Consider the following 17,888-nt stretch of genomic DNA (forward strand, 5'->3'; position numbering starts at 1 on the left):
CCCGCAAGGTTAGGTATTTGTCAGAAATGGCTAATATTAAAGAGTTTGGGCCAGTTGGGCCACATATTCATGATAAAAGTCGAAGTTAACGTTTAAAAAGGTCTAAGAGCAAACAGTGATGTCAAATCAATAGGCACAAGTACCTAGGGGTGTGTCCAAGTGTGAATTTGAGGAAATAAAGTCAAGACACTGTGGATCAGCAAAAACTGGGTGAATTACAAAATAAAAAAATAAAAAAAATTGATTGTTAATTATTACAATATTAATTAGCATCTGATCTAGATCACCAGCACAGACTGAGACAAGGTTGTGTGGTCCATTTTCACAGTTCTTGAAGTGTCTTCCAGGCTTCCCTACAGCCTCCAGCTCTCAGAATAGACATCACAGAATGTGCTACTTTTACAGGAAGCAGATGCGACAAAGGTGGCAATGTTGCCACTGAAATATTCCAAACAGCTACACTGGAGCCCTTTGGTTTTTGAAGTGGAGTATACAGCATATGCTCTGGGGCGCATGTCCTGCCAGAGCTGGTTCTAATTGTTACATTGCTCTCATAGAAGCAAGAAAACACAGCCAACTGTCTTTGTCACTGTGAAGTGTATGGTGCCACACTGCAGGCCAACATCAGAGCGCACAGAGGAGACAGATGTCTGGACATTTGCTGTCAAACTAAGTCACACTGACTGCCAGTAACACAGAAATATCCCAAACTTTGGTACCAATCACCAACTATATCTGCCTATTTCTGGACAAAACTGCAAACAGCACTACTGTCTCTATGGCCGAAAGTATAAGAAGAAGCTACCAACTTCGATAAAATAAAAACAGCCATCAAAAAGTTTTAAAGTGAAAAATGCACTGAATCAGTAAACACAGTATCAGTGCTGAGGAGACATGCCTGTCTTGTGGTGGAAAGCTGTAACAGGAATGCCTCTATGGATTACTGCAGCAGATAATGTCAATCACCCACTGAGTGGAGCACCCCTCCCCATTGTTTTCTTTTACCCCCAACAGAAAACAAATGGGCCACACAGCGTGCTGTTGGCAGAGGTGTTAATGATGGTCTCCTGCCCGTATGGAGTGCAGCCTCAGACAATAGGCCTGCCACAACGACACACAGACCCTCACTGCTCTGCTCTGCTGCTATCACCTGCTCATGCGGAGCCATTGACACCTCCACCTCATCTATGCATGCAACACAATAAAAGCTTTACACACAAAGACATTATAAGAAGCCCCCACCCTCCTGCAAAGTTTGCATTAACTCACATTGTTTGGCAACATTACAGGCAATTACAGTGACAATTCTTAAGCAAACCTCAGCAGTCATTGTGCTAATTAGTGTGTAATTGATGGGGAAATGACATGCACCCAGCCGATAGAGGGCCAATATCAGTTTAAAGAAAACATTCATGTTTTAAGCAGCTTTCATCAGTAGTAATGAGATTAGTACACTTTCCAGATGTATTTACAAAAAATGTTGTATCAAAAAAAGACAGTCAGCTGAATATTTCATCCCACATTGTATCTTCATGCTAATTTCTCAGACTGGACCTGCTGTGTAGGTATGGATGTTCACCCTGAGCGAACCACAGTGGAGATAGCGCTGATAATGGCTCCACATTTGAAGTGTCCATTAGTCCATAGAGGAATGAAGTTAAGTGACTATGACAGGGCACTCCCTGGGTTTGCTGGGGCTCCATTGTGACCTGGTTGGTCGTCCACTCGTATTCATAGCGGGTAAAAAAACTGGGTCAAAGGTCAGACAGCCAGAGTGGTCTTGTTTCTATGGCAACGTGGCCTATTAAGGCCAGGCTCATTGGCCTCTTAACATGCTCTTGTACACAAAAGAACTATTAGTGCGAAGAGAGAGGGGAGAGTAAGCAAGGAGTCTGCACCAGGGGGGTCTCCCAACACCACGCAAGATTTAAGTAACAATTTCAAGACGGTTCCGCTTCGTCTGCAGCAGTTTCCACTCCATGTTTTACACTTCTTACAGAGTTAGGGACTGTTGCCTAAACTCCTGATAACATATATCTGTATCAGAATGATTAACATGGTAATTTTGTCTTATGAAGGAGTCCAGCACATAATGCAGTGATGGTTAATATAATCACACCTGTTGCCTGTTTCATCTCATTGAACAAAAAATAAATAGTAAAACACTGTGTTTTTATGGTGTGGGATTAACTCACTTGCGAGTATCACCCGTGTATGCAACAGCACATTGTTTAGTTCTTGTAAAAGCATAAACAACTCTAACCTTTTGTTTAACTTGTTTATGGAGTTACGTTACCATCTCTTGACTGCAAGGACCAGCGAACAAAATCCAAAAGGACCGATACAAATCATTAAGACTTCATATGCTTTACCGAGCGTACACTGCCACTTCAGTAGGAGCTTAAATATTTGCAACTCAACAAATTATTTGTCTCAGAGTTGAGTTTGCATGACACAATCTAAAGTTATCACTTCCTGTGTGCAGAGAGTACTTTAAAAGAAGCTGCCATTGTCCCTATCGACTTTCAGGTACTTTTAATGATGTGCGGTTAAAACAGGGGTCTGGTCTCGGCTGAGGTTAAAGTTACGAATAAGTGTGTAATTCTGTTAGTGTAGGTCATATAAACTTACTGTATAATTACCCACAGCAGAGAATGATTACGCATCTGGAGAGAGCGAGGCCATCCCATAAAGTCAGGGGAGGAGAGTGGCTATTCAAGTCAATTATGTGAAGTGAATTTTGTGGTTTGCGTTACCTGGAAGTGAGAGAGCTGCTACTAATTGTCACAGAGCGCGTTGCTTCATGTGTCAAAAACAAACTTCATCTTTCTATGTCAAGGTCACCAGATGTATGTCTCATCCGCATACACTTCTATTATTGAAGGAAGTAGCCTGGTTTATGTATTGAAACTCGCTGTCATAAGAGTTTATAATTAAGTCCAGAAAGTGGTTGCCAATGCTGGATTTGTTTACAGTAAATCGCAGCTGAGTAAGATGTGTTATTCATGCTCCCACCAATGATACACAAACATTTATTTACAAGGCAAACACACAGGAAGCTATTGTAAGACGTGGTTCTATCTTCAAACCCTATCTCTAAACATCTAAACTCAGATATGAAATAAATACTAACTACAAATATTTACCCCTAACCCCAAGAGTAAATCACACTCCATCTGCTAAAAGTGCCTCTTAGGCCCAAGCACAGTGGAGGATTGTTGCTTCTTTTTTTTTTTTTCAAGCTTACTGCAGCTGACTGAGGCAAAAGACCCAGCGAAGAAGGATCTTGAAGGGAAAAAGTCAGTTCTTCAAATCTGAGGTGGGCATACGTGGGTGTAGTGGAGAGACGGGGAGGGGAGAGAAAGAAAAAATAAGGGCCCTAAATTAAACACATTTGTTTCTGCTCTCACATACCTCAAGTCTTATGAAAACAGAGGGCTGATTGTGTTCACTCTGGGACCCCCCCCCACCCCCCTACTCCCTCACCACCCAACACCACCCTAGCTCCACACACCCCTCGCCGGCCTGGCCCCTCCCCCCACACAGCTGCCTGCAGATGCCTCCCTGTGTTTGCCTGCTCTGTGTTCGAGCCCAAATGTCCAGGCCCTGTCTCATCTCAATTTTTACTACCTGACACGGCTATCACCTCAGTGCAAACCCGAGGGCCCGTCCCGCCGCCACCACCCCCGGAGACTCTGCCCTATGCAAACTCGTGCGCGCCACAGGTATGCGGGACCGACGCACATCTGCTGAGGCTAGCAACTTCCACTGGTAGACATGGTTCTATATTCTCAATCAAACGCTGCTGACTATTACTTTGCTAGTTCACCAGAAATGTGTGCTATAATGTACCATGTCATTCTCCTCGCATTTGCTATACTCTGTCTCCAAGCTGCAGGGAGGTCTGGACCCCAGCCAAAAACGTTATACCTAAAACATATGTAAAAGTCATTTCCTGCTATCTAGAGTCTGCACATGGCCTTGCTCAGCTCGTAAGGACCAACGGTTATGGATTCAACATTCACATCCTGGGGTTTAAAACTTTGTAATGCGACAATGAATCAATTGAGATTTAAGGAATGCCCATTTAAGAAAGGTCACGGGGTCACATGCAGGCCAGTCATGAGGCCCACTTCCAGACAGTTCTTTAAAAAAACAACACACAATGCAAAGATTTAAGACAAAATAATGTTAAGCTTTTCAATGACTCTGACTCGACAGCGTTCAAGCGGGTCCTAAAACATCTCCGAGACACAAAGCAGAGCGCTCGTGGTTGGACATGCTTTTAAAAATACATAATGCAGCTGCTGCTATCTTTCAGTTCCAATACAATCTAATGAGAAAGGCAAGGTGATTACGATCAGGAGCTGCTGTAAATATCAGATTCCCAGGGACAAGGTTTAGGAGAGGCCCCCTTACAATTACACAGTATTCAGGAATGCAGCGCAGGAACCGGAGCAACAGCGAGTTCAAGAAAAAACGTTCTGGACTGGACGCTATTGAGGTTTTGTGCGACACAAGTTAGTTCCCCCAACAAAGTAAAGTGAGTGTATCTGCAACAACTAGCTTTTTGTGCCCCGGCCAAATCAGTGCCACAGCACCGCAAACTTTTATTCAAACTGAACTGCACACTTCTGCAAACAATTAGCGTTAACCCAAGGAACTGTAAGCTGCTCAGAGTAAGAAGGAGGAGGTGGGGAGCGAGTGGAGAAAGAGTGAGGCTGCTTGTGCACAATTACAGCAGGGATTTATGGCCTGAGAAACAATTTATAAATCACAGCGCCTGGGCTAATGTGCTCCAGATTGCTCTCCATGCAGCTGCAATTTTGGTCTGCGTGAAACGGCATAATAAACCTGGCCACGGGACATGTTTGGGTGGTGGTGGGGCAAGAGGAGAGCTGGAGGTTGAGGGTGGAGGCTTATGAGCGAGGGGTCCAGAAAGTTTTCGGAGGTGTTTTCGATTTTTCTGAACAAAGAAAGAACGCTTTTTTTCAACAGCTCAGAGCCCATTTGAAATAGTCTCAACAATGGCAGTCCTGGGATATTTACTCGGAGAAAAGCTGGACAATACAGTGGCCTTGCCAAAACAAAATCCTTATCCTTAACTGTGTAGTTTCCACTGAAGTAATAAAATGAATGTTGGCAGTGAAAATATAAGCCTCTTTGTGAAAGTCATTGTGTAGCTATTATAATTACAAGCTCATAAGTGGACATTAATTTTCGCAAGCGGGACAATCCATCCCAAATAAGACAAGCGCTGCAAGCTGGTTTCGTCATTGCGGCCGGCGGGCTAGAGTGGACGAAGTGATCGGATGTGCTGAGGGAAGCCTGGGCTTTTGTGACCACTCAGCCAACTGGCCCTGAACCTTGACCTCTCACCCTTCACCCTGGGGGGCAAACAAAGCTCTGAGTGACATTCTGAAATTAGACACTCAGTGGGGAGAGAGTGTCTGGATTGGACTCAAATAACCCCATTAACTCCACAGCAAAGATTTATGGCTTTTTATTCCGGCACTGCAAATCTGAAACTAAGGAATAACACAGATCTGTCGGGGCATTATAAATTGACCCTGACGTGAGTTTGGAGATGCAAGTTTCACCTTGATAATATCATCTTTTGGAATATAAAAGGTCATTGTCATTTGATTAGGCATTTCATTTAGTTATGTTGTATCCAATATATGATCAGCATGAACCAATCTTGACTCCGTGATGCACTTTTGCCAGTGTCCATTTTTATGAGAAGGGGTTGCATAAACAGATTTACGACCACTGTAAACAAGAGCAGACAGAAAAGTCAATAGCAAGCGCTATGTTATGAATGCGAGACTTGGTCACCAGAGTGCTGAAAGCCACTGTAGTATTTAAATAAGGGAAAGAGGGAGAAGACTGGGCCAAGCATTCTGTAGCTCAGCTGTGAGGCTCTAAGCCATGGCCCTAGGGTCTTTGTCCTGCCTTTCAGGGCAAGTCTGAGGTAGTCAAAGACCCTATTCATGGCTGCCGCTCCCCCTGCCAACACACCCATACAGCCTCAGTCAAGTCAGCCCAGAGCTATAGAGCCTGCCCATTTCACACGAGAATCAGACCTGCCCCTAAAGCCTGCTTCAGGGATTTCCAATAGGCAGCCCCTCCGACCCATGTACCAATCACACAAAAGGCTTCCCCGGCCCACTCTCTGACATATACAGGCCTGATTAGATCCTGTTTTCTAATGTAGCTACTCCAAATTTGCCGCAAATAAGCTGGTGACATTTGTCAGGATTTGGGATCGAGCCAAAGGATGACGGATTATGTCAGGAGAGGTGTGGAGTTGCAATGCACCCCTCCCACATCTGTCATTATCAACCGAGACAGGGTCAAACCCATGCTAATGCTCATTTTATTCAATGGGAAAACTGAAACAAATCTTTTCAACTTGAGTATATCAAATGAAACATTTGTGTAACAAAGAAAGAGGAAGAAAGCACAAAACCCAATGCATTTGGGACTTTCTTATGTCTGGTAGCACAGCTATTACTCAGAACTAATCAGGAAAATTACCTCATAATTTTAAATTGGGCAGACGAGGTTACCGCAGTGACATCCTGTGGAAGAAGCTCATAAAAATATCCAGTCATCAAACTTTCGGCAGTTTATCTAATGGGATCCACAAGTCTGGTTGGAGATAAGGAGGCTACACATTTGAGATGACTTGAACCTTTGCTTTGGCTTTAATTAAATTTCAGGCTCTGTGGAACATTGTGACTTCTTAACAAGTACAATTGGTTTATGAGAGTAACAAGGGGAAGTGAGGGGCACCCAGAGGTGAAGTTATGACCAATATGTGACAATTAATCTATAATCTCATCAGAGTATGGAGAAGAGTATGATACGGACTCAGGACATTTCTCCAACTTAAAGGAATATTTCAGGATTTTTGACATAGGGCCTCATTTCCTAGCTATCAGAGTGTTGTTGATTTCTGGAGATATATATATATTTTCAATTCATGCAGTCCTTACATTTGAAGAGTTTGTGGTGCTAGGTTAGTGCATGTCTATGGTAACTAGTAGCCTGCATTAAAAACCTCTTCAAAATCATTGGGTAGTCGTCCAAACGTTACCATATCTGATTTGTAGAAAGCTCCTGTGTGAATTCCAAGTGTAGTAAAGGTAAACAAACTACTGTAGATCCGGTAACCTAGCAGATCACTCCGCTGCTGCGTAGCTTACAACCAGGAAGCTGATGCTGCTCAAATATAAGTTCTTTCAAAATCTAAATGGTTATATTGAAAAAAATATTCAGTGACAGTCAATACAGACATTTATATCAGTAGTCTGGTGTTGTGAGTGATTTTCCTCAGGTGCTTGGGTCTGAATGTTTTTAATGCAGGCTACTAGTTACTATAGACATGCACTAGCCTAGCACCACTAAACTCTTCAAATATAAGGACTGCATGAATAAAGCAATCTCCAGAAATCAAAATCACTCTGGATAACTAGGAAATGAGGCCCTATGTCAAAAATCTTGAAATATCCCTTTAATATGTACATGAGTAATAATGAGGACGATAAAACTTTCTGGGATTTGCGTTCTATGGAACTGCAAGTCATCTTAGCATGTGCCAAAGCAAAATATGCAGAAAGTAGCCAACTGACAATTTGTAAAAAGTAATAAAAATAGAAAAAAATTAATTAAAAAAACATTTGCATCAATGGGACACACCTGGACCTGTTAGCCAAGCGTGCATACTGTCTTTGCTACTGCATGTGAGTCCCACAAACTCAAACAAATATCTTTATTCCTCGTAACTATCCACTGCTGTCCCTACACTGCCAGTCGTTTTGACCTATAGCTCAATCCTCTTCGCAGATGGCACATCCTTCTCATTTACAGGTGGATATGATAATATGACATGGGTCCCGTCAGGGCTTTTATGACTGGTACCAGCAGGAAACATCCATGTCCCTCTTTCCGTTGGTGGGACAGACTCAGTGGGGGCCAGCCAAACTGATTTATAACTCCACCATGAGGAACAGCTGCTCTGCTCTCTGTCAACCAACCTCCTCCTGGACTTCTCAGTGCACTTCTTAATTTAGTCTGACCACAACAAGTTCACTAAGACTTCTTCTTTCTTTGGCATTTCCTTTTTGGGGTCACTACATCATGCTGTAGTTGCTGCTCCTGATTTAAGTTTTTGTGGAGTTACTTTATGACCATCTGTTTATCCTGGCTTGGGACCGGCAGACAGACTCCAGATCCCTTGTGGCCTGAATTTGCAAGTTGAAGACTAAGGAATGAGCTGGTCTCTAAGAAGACATGTTCCTGCCCTCTGCGTGAACTGGAGTGAATCTGATATTAAACCGTAGTCATATTGATGCTACACGCTCATGATCTGATAGCCTCCCGCTGCCTCCTGATTGGGCTGTGGATTTAAAGGGGAAACTGCACAAAGCACTGAGGTTTACAGTAATACCGCTGTGCACCCTGGGAGGCAGAATCCCCTCAGATAACCGAGAGCCTCAAGGTCTGGAAGCTGTCCCACCTCGGGATAACAGGCGCGAAGAATAGTAGGGCCCATATCTGCCCCAGTTTATGCTCCCACCACCACATCTCATCAACAATCTCTGCACTCTCTCTCCCTCCTCACTGCCTGCAGAGCTCAAACTGAAAACAGCTGCTTGAAATACCAGACTGATGAAACCCTGTTTAGAGCATTTCGAGCTTCCTCCTGCCGTACAATCATGTTTTATTTGCTCCGAGAGGTGTTTAAGGTACAATTACAGAGGAAAACATTTCGTTATGGGAGTTTTACAGTAGGGCACACATACACTTACCTATATCCTCATTAAGTTTTTACACAAATGCACTATATAATCTAATGATGAGGTGTGGATTTTGGGGCTCAGACTAAATGGTTTGATGACTTTATACATAATAATTGACCGTTTTGAGACAGTTTTGTGGGCCATGGAACTTGTCTGACTGTTGTATTCATTGTTGCAATACCTTCTACTTTAAACTACTTTGACTATATGGTTTATGTTTAGGATAACGATTCAAGAAATTTTATCAGTAACTTTTCAAGAGACGACTGAAACACAAACCGCTAAACTAATAGAATAACCATCTGAGAAAATATCTTTATTCTAATTGCGTTTTTGATTCGACTGCGATGAATTGTGCAGTCTAACTTTAAGAACATGCATCCAAACTAAATATGAAGAGCAGAACAATGACGAAATATGGTAAGTTTATTTCTTATGCTGTCAAAAAGGTATATTCGCATTTTGCAATTGCGCAGTACAACTACAATCGGTTTCATCTCTGTCTCTTATGCTCAGTGCTAGTCCAATGTTTTTAAACTTTAAATCCAGATTGTCTGAATATAAACAGGGAAATGCAATGTACAAACCCCCAACGCGCTGCTGTAGCTGTGGCCAAACACCATCAATGAGAAAAACACATAAATTGATAAAAACACATTTGCACTCATATTCATGTTGGCACATCAAAAGGACTCATTGATGTCACTGAGGATGGGCGTCCACGGCTGGAGAGATGAGCCGCTGCCTCTCCTTCCCTCAAAGGACGCAGCGATGCTCCTGATGGGCCCCGCACAAGAGCAGCCAGAGAGGGCTATAAACAGAATCACTAATGTCAGGCGGGCCGGGTGGGCTGGGCTGTTAGGTAGTGAACCAGCGAGGCAATGGGGTAGCAGCGAGGAATTGACGCCAACTCATGCTTTCCGCAGAGACCAGAGATGGGAAGTATGTAGACGAGGACTGACACCATTTTTACACAAAGTTTTACACAAGTGCTGTCAGAAAAGTGAGGCGTCTCGGGTCGGGAGAGTGGAAGACGATGCCTATACTCGTAATTGTTCCAGGAAAAGTGAGAGCAAGGTGGGACAGGACTCCACTGAGCTGCCTGAAGACATGAAATCTACTGGTTTAGAGCCATCTCAGCGTGTAACTTTAACACACAGCAGTAATTACCACTATAAAATGCACTGGGGTGAGCTAATTAGACCTGACCTGGATTAGACCTGTAGAATACAACAAGTACTGCAATACTTGTCTGAATAACGCATGCCATAAACAGCAGCACTTTAAGTGATGAGCAGTGATGTTCATATGCTAGAGCACTAGTATCAAACTTTGCATATAAGTACCACAAGGCGATGATCAAGGGACTAAACCGGACTTAAAAAGAGAATAATACATCGAAATTAGACTAAAATGACTGTAAACATGTCTAAACCAGAACAAAATACACCATTTCATGATTGTATAAGCCAAATTCCAGAAAATGCCGGCAGAGTAGCAAGAGTAGCAAGTACAACCAGTGGTGCACATATCGCAGTTTGGGAACCACTGTGCTAAATGATATATGGGGGTTAAAAAGGCCATATTGGTCAAAAAAATCTATATTGCCGGAATCAGGTTTAGGATAAGGAGTTTAAAAGGATTTTATATTGAAATACAGAATAGACACATTCTCACTAAAAAATTTGATTAAAAATAAGATTGATTTAATCCTGTAAAATATCATATCATAGTTAGATATAAGGCTTTTGTGTCCAATTAGAAAGCACTGAATTTGATCTTATCTTCACCACACGTTTATTTATCAAACTGTATAGAAACAGTAAAACAGAAAACAATGGTACTAAAAAGAAGCAGGCATAAGCTTAAAAGAGATTCTCCTTTTCAATTATACAATATAACCCATTTTCAGCAAAATACAAGTTCCACGGAGGACACGTTTATAAATTGAATCAAGTAACTGTAATTGAATACCCCAAATATAATATTCCTTCAGAGTATTGAAGTATAGGTGCAATATGTCTTTTCAATACAGGACCAGTGACCAGAGCTTCATCATGTGGTCAAAAAGCTGCATTTTGTTAGTTAATAAAACTTTTGTATGGGACCATATTTCTGCCAAATATGCTTTTATTTCCTTATGTATACGGAATAATTACACTTTTATAGCTCCAGAGCAAGTTCTCAGTGCCAGCTATGCCATTTCTGTGGTCGCTTGCAATCTGCTGCTAATTGAACAGTGCTACTAAAATGATGTTGATGTGTTTGCCTTTGAAGAGAAAAAAAATGTTTCAAAACTATAACTCTAGTCAAAAATGCTGGCCGCTGTTGACACAGTGCTTGGCAGAAAAAATATTTGTGCGCTCACATTCGGATTACCTGCAGCAAATACAACACTGAAGGTTGTCAGTGTGAGAGCCCTGTACACTGTTGCTCTGTTGCAGCGGAGCCTCACCTCAATCCCCCACCCAATCCTGAAATCTCACTGAAAAGCAATGCCGCACGGATGGGTGCAAGTGTGCAAACGCATAGACACATACATAGCAGAGGTGAATGACATGCTAAGTGCTAGCCTGCTGAAAAGACGCCTCTAGACAAATAGCGCTCGCTTGTGCAGGGAGAGGCTCCTTTATACGGCAGGACAATGCGCGTGTTGACTTTCCTTTGTCCGTTAGTTTTGAGGACTAAACTTAGAAAAGGGGATAAAAAGTCACAAAGATGTGCTATTGTAACTACTGGCATGTCCAGGCCTGGTCAAACTTGCCTTTCACTTCTCACCTGAACAAAAGCACATGATTATAAATGCTCTATGTCTTGATAACGAAATGTAGGCAAACGTTAGATAATACAAAAAATCAAGCTAAACTCATTTTCAAATTATGCCTGTAAATCACACCTTTGTATTGAAAAGACGTGCTGAAATTTATGAATGATTTAATGGAAAATTCAGATTTGACACTATAGTTTTGTCAAAAATGAGAACACAACCTTTGACAATTATGTGCACCTCTTTTTTCTTGTCCTATTAGTGTTGAACAAGTTTGTGAGAAAGTTTCGGGGTTTCTTTTCCTCTGCGGAGCTCTTCTTCCTAACAGAACATTTTTATCAACTCAGCAATCCTTCCTTTCACTGCGTAATTGATGGAGATATATTATAGCGGCTAACCTGGGTCTCGCTCACTCGCTAACTCTCACACACAAGAGGCATTTGGCCCTTCAGTGATGATGATGATGTACTAACAGAGTTATCTAAAGTGCTGATGAGGCTGACAGGAGGTGACAAACACACCGTATCTTCCAACCAATTAGATCTGGCACTAGTCTGTCACTATAAACAGGAACAATGCGCTCATAATCTCATCAGAGCACAGACAAATAATGCATTGAGTGACTTTAGTCAATTTTCCTGCAACATCTCTTGAACACAACTCTCCTCCTTCTCTCAGTGGATTACAGGGGAATGTCATCCCGGAGCAGGCTTTAAATCAGTTATGTCTGGCCCTCGGGGGAAACTGCGCACTGATCGCATATAGGCCTGTCTCTTGTTGCTCATGATAGGGTTGCCACATCCATATTTAAATGTCGGGCCTCAAATCCTTCAACGTGCAGCACATTGCATTGACTCTTAAGGAATGAATTCTGAGCACCATGTTCTTTGCAAAACTGATATGTAAAATATGTAAAGGCGGCCAGTTTAACAGCGCAAAACATTGCACTACACGAAGTTGTAAAGTGATATATGAAGGTAATGCGGAAAGAAAAAAGTCCCCTCTTGCCAGACACATTGTTGCAACTGTAATTACAAAAATATTTACGTTCACCTAAAGCTATGAACATGAGCTCTGCACCTGGAAGTGGAAGCGGCACATTCTGCTGTTCGGTGTTAATCACATGATGTGTTTGAGAGACATAGCATCAATATGTCTCAGTGCAACTACATACCACACTTATAGCACTAATCTATCATTCCAAGTGGAGCTTTCCAAGAGGGATCCTGCCTGTCTGGAGAGCAGCAATTAGAGATCAGATCACAACTTAACCGGAGGGAGAATTTACCTTGACAGACAATAAGGCTTTTTGCTGTTAAATGCGTCACGGCAAAATCAGCACAATATGGCAGCATGGACACCGGATAAATTGCAATATTCTTGGTTGGTCGCAATTTACAAAGACTTTGGTAGAACAATATCCATTACAAAAAAACGTAATGTCCTCCCTCCACGTTATATTGTATGTGACACCTTTTTACAAAATTTTTAATTCTGTCTAAAAGCTGCAACACTGGTCATGAATACCATCTATCCCCACCCCACATATGTTCTGGGTCTTATCCACAGGTGTAAACAAGACAAACTACCAGGGCATAAAAAGCCCAACAGCCCATCAATCACAGCCATAACTGACACTAAGCCGAGAGCAGTGTGCAATACGCAGCAGACCTTAAGACATGTCCTAAGTATGCCAGCCATTGTCCGCCTGCTTGTTAGCTGCCACGGTGCTGATTGACACTGGCAGCGCACCGTGTCCCAATGACCTCATTATTTTCTCTTAAATATGGGGATTAAAATGCTAAAATTCTAAATCCTCTGCATTCATTATTCCGCTACTTTGCCGTAAGCAACAGTGTCAAATGTTCTAATTTTAAACTTTGCTTTACACGAGATAAAAAAGCGTGTATAAGAGGCTTTCCTCGTCGTCAACAGAATAATACGGGGCAAAACAAAGCTTTACATGATAATACGCTGCCAAGAGCCGGTTTCAAACCAGGGAACGGGCTACAAGATGCTGCAAAATAAACAGCAACATACTGAGACTACGAAGAGGTAAAGAAAACCATTGTCTTTTGACCTCAATATTATATTAAACCTCCCGTTTTTTTTTTTTTAAACTAACGTGCAATAATGAAAACAAGAGCGCATTCTCGCAGCACTAGGGCCTACCAATTTTGTGTTGTTTTCTCTTAACATGAAATATTGAAAGTCATGATCATGGAGACTAATTCTACATGCAATATACCAATAGTCCAAATATGCTTGTGTCATAAAAAATACCAATTCACAAAATATTCAACATAGCAGCACATGGTTATGGCACCTACATTGCAACACCTCGCGTGAGTAGAGCAGCCATTTAGTTAATGAGCCTCAATGGAGACCTCCAATGAAGCCATCAAGACTGCTCAGAATAACAATGGCCAACTAACGCCTTTCTAATTGAATGGAAGGTAGAGAGGAGGTAGCGCTGGGAGTGGGTCCGGGGCTGTGAAAGGAGGACAGAAAAGCAGAGAGGTGGGGCAGCGGCGGGGGGTGGAGGAGAGGGGTGGGGGGTCTTTTCAGTGGGATGCTTGCCAGGCCCTAACGAAAGTCCTTGTTTTGGGGGGGGGGTGACACAGATTGGGGGATGGACTAACTCCGGGGAGCACAGATCTCCTGCAGGGATTATTTTAAGGAAGTTTACTCAGTCCCGTTTAAAGAGTGTGGAAGACTCTTTTTTGAGAAGAACAATAAAAAGAGCTTGCGTTACTGGAAAACTACAAACTTTTTACAGCCAAACTTTAAGATTTAGGAGGAGGAGAAAAAAAAGTTTTATATCTCAGGGGGAATTTTATGCAGAGTCACATTTGAAGTGAATGTTACTGTGCACTGGCGATCATCTGCGGTTTTACATTGCAAACAGCTGTCATGGACAAAGCCTCCCTTGTATGTCAAAACAAGGTATTACAATGTTGTTATTGTGGGATATACCAACAGCATCTAACTTTTACACTCTAACTTAACACGAGAAACCAGTTCATTGGGCAAGTGCTGCTGACGACAAATGCATTATGAACTTAGAACTTTTGGGAAAATATTGCTCGCCTAAGGTTTTTAGCCTTGAGCAAGACTGACAAGTCATAAATAATCCCCTGTGAAAAAAAGTGAACGTGTGTGAACTTTCAGACAAAGGAGAAGTTGTCAAATGTGGGCCCCATGTACTGTGGGTGGTAGAAAGAAATTTATATCCCCAAAAAGAACAAAGAAGTAGTTAGTACTCCTTAAGAGACCACTTAGGGAATATGGCGGACTGGCTACGTGCACAATTAACTTCTACGCAAAACTTTTCAAGATGCACAAACTTGCACAACATAACAGGGAAACAAAATGACATGCGACGCAGGACACTTACTGTTCGTGCGCTGGGGGACAGGGAGCCATTGGATAGGTATGGATTGGTAAGGTCTGGTATCATAAGAAACGGGTAGCCTGGGTAGTGCGGACTCTTGAAAAAGCCACCATCTTGCTGTCGCCTTAGTGCTGCACGCATAGAACACATAAACATCAACAATGCAAACCCGACACAGTCTGTTTAAAGGGGCACAACCAGAACCAGTTTTTTTTTTTTACCTTCACTGAAGTAGTCTCTCGTCTTCTCGTACACATCCGAGTCGGGCCGTGTTCGGGGGCGCCTCTCTGCCTGCTAACAACATCAACAAAAGTGAGGGGACAACTTTTTTTTCTAATCGAAACGCCACAGCGCCGTTCAAAACAACTCCCGACACATTTTTGCACGTGTTGCGCCTTTTACCTCGGAGTCCGACGAGCTGCTGTTGTTTTCCGATTCGTTTACGAGAGAGGACTTTACATCATCCAAGTCCCTTTCGGCCGACACGTTCTCCGAAATCTTCTCCTCTTGCTCCCCTTCGTCTTTGAAGGAAATCATTTCATCGTTAGCCCCCAAATCGTCCCCGCCGCCTCCGTTTAACTGTGGCATTTTTTTTTTTGCACCGAAGAGTTACAAGTTGGGTGAGATTGGGAAACGCGCAAAGTCACTACTACAACTGCGGAGTAGTCCAGTCGAGTCGATGTCTGGGGAAAACTAGCTACAAGGAGCTCGGCATGTTTCTCAAAACTCCGCGTTCATCCTCTGCAAGCGGCTCCAAGTCCCATGGCTTGAGTTGAACCAGGAGTAAATCCACTCGGGAAAAGTCGCGCACGCTGGGACGTAGAACTGTCTGGAGACGCAGTGACCGGATGAGCAAAAAAAAAAAAACTTGGCAAAGAAGTTTCGCTGTGTGTCCCCCCCTCGCTGCTGCAACTTGTGGCCACTTCGAGCGCCTCGTTTTGCTCAAGAATCTCCCCAAACAGCAGACCAGTGGACAACATGAACTAGAGTCCAAAGCAAGACGAGTGGCTAAGAAAAACAAAACAACAACAACAAAAATCCATCCGTTTTCATGCTCTTAAATCCATGTGCGCGCAAAAACCGGAGGCAAAAATAACCGACACGGCGCCCCTGAAGTTCAACCCCTAAATGAAGGCTAACAAAAACAAAACGGAAATAAAAGGAAGGTTCAAATGCTTAGCTTGGACGACGGGATGACCCTTTCCCTCCACATTGCTGCCGAGAATGCGCCCTGAAAACTACTTGGTTGTTCGAGTGGAAGAAAATGCCCGGCCCGTCCGTAGAGGAGGAGTTAGCGCTGAAAACCGACACTTCATTCGGAGCCACCAATGATCGGCTATTCTTAACCCTGAACCACCTCACAGCCATACAGCACACCACCTAGAGCGCGCAGGGTGACCCGCAGCTTGATACAGTATAATGACTTATTCTTTTGTCACTTTTCTTTTTTTGTATTTGCATATAGATGGATGGATGAATGAACGAACCGTATGTGATGCAGTGGAGCAAAGCATACAAGTGGTCAAGATGAAACCACTTAAAGCAAGATACCAGATACCATCAAGCAAAATAATCATCTAAAGCTGGGGTAGCGGACTTTTTGTTGGAGTATGGAAGTGATGGAAGATAGAAAACACTCACACTGTTGTTCTATGCCAAACTGTCGTTGTCTTCATCATTGTTTAAAGCCACACCGCGTAGAATTTTACCCAATGAACAAAATTGAAATACAAGCATTTATTTTACCGATATTTTCATCATAAATGTACAAACAAACATTCATGAGGCTCACCTCTCCTAAGATATGACTGTACACTTCACCGGGAGTGGGTGCGTCTCCAGCTCGTTTCCATGGAGATGTGAAGAAAAACAGGTTAGGTTCTCATCCAAATCCATTCTTTTAGTACACACTGCAGTAATAGCATTTTCTGTGTTGAGCTGGTCATTATGGGCATGTTTTATTTTGCCGGCAACAGTATAGTTCAAAATGTTACGCAGTGTACCTTTAAATTTAATCTTCTTACGCATGCCCTTTTAGTCTTATTCTTATTTATCTTAAGTTATATGTTTTATGTTGCACGATCAACCGAAAAAAGAAACAATCCTAGTTGAGAACCTGTTCATAACCATGGCAATAAAACAAATTCTGATTCTGATTCTGAAGTCTAAATTAGTGCAATTTATTTGGGGGTGGTCCCTCCTACTTCACTTTGCCACAGCTCAAAGCTGTATACACGGGCGTATATTTATTTACTTGAACGATTAGGATGTGCAATGGGATTGTGAGTGCTAGAAACGAGTTTGAGACAAAACTAAAAACTTCACAGTTTGAACAGGAAAAATCAGGTGACCCAGCTTTAAGCGTTTTTTTTTTTTAATAGTTTGAATTATTACTTATTCATTTGCCACTGTAATTTTACACTGCACTGCAAAATTCTGTTATAACAGTGTTCCGTCAATCCTGCATAAAAACCCAGCATGTTGTCTTAAGCAACTCTAGACAGCTGTGTGCATAAAAGCCCCTCTATACTCCACAAGTGTAAAATTATGAATTGCCACTGTAAGTAGTAATACCGTCTGTCCATCTGATTTATAGAAAACCACAGAAGCCACACTGCCTACCAATGTGTTAAAATGGCAGCCTGGTTTTACTGAGAAAATCTTAATCACACGCTACCAGCAGTTAAATTACACGTCTGGAACAATAGTTTTAGAAAGACAAAGCGCAGCTACACCTGGGATAAGCGTGGTGCATTATGGTACACACCTCCCCGCCAAGTGAGTGGATCGGCCCTTGACACACTCACACAAAGACACTGTGATTATTGTTGACTTCAGGGATATGATTGAAGGCAGAGTTTTGCAAGAGGAGCTAGAAAAACAGGAAGTGTGTCAGTCTTATGTATTCAGTCGCCATTGT

At 42.5% G+C, this 17,888-nt stretch overlaps 1 protein-coding gene across 5 annotated transcripts in view; it reads right to left on the reverse strand.

The window, feature by feature from the left end:
• Positions 1-16,383, reverse strand: part of LOC306980043 (transcription factor 7-like 1-A) — a 35,038-nt gene extending 18,655 nt beyond the window's left edge. For 3 of the 5 annotated variants that reach the window (XM_079579261.1, XM_079579262.1, XM_079579265.1), the window contains exons 1-3: positions 15,371-16,383; positions 15,190-15,262; positions 14,972-15,099 (exon numbers count right to left, since the gene is read on the reverse strand). In XM_079579261.1, coding sequence (XP_079435387.1) covers positions 14,972-15,099; positions 15,190-15,262; positions 15,371-15,556 — 387 coding nt within the window. In that variant the 5' untranslated portion in view covers positions 15,557-16,383. The remainder of the gene's footprint in view (positions 1-14,971; positions 15,100-15,189; positions 15,263-15,370) is intronic. The other 2 variants (XM_079579263.1, XM_079579264.1) reach the window with 1 other exon arrangement.
• Positions 16,384-17,888: the final 1,505 nt, after the last annotated feature.

This window comes from Gobius niger, assembly GCF_951799975.1.
Source record: "Gobius niger genome assembly, chromosome: 1".
Taxonomy (NCBI): domain Eukaryota; kingdom Metazoa; phylum Chordata; class Actinopteri; order Gobiiformes; family Gobiidae; genus Gobius; species Gobius niger.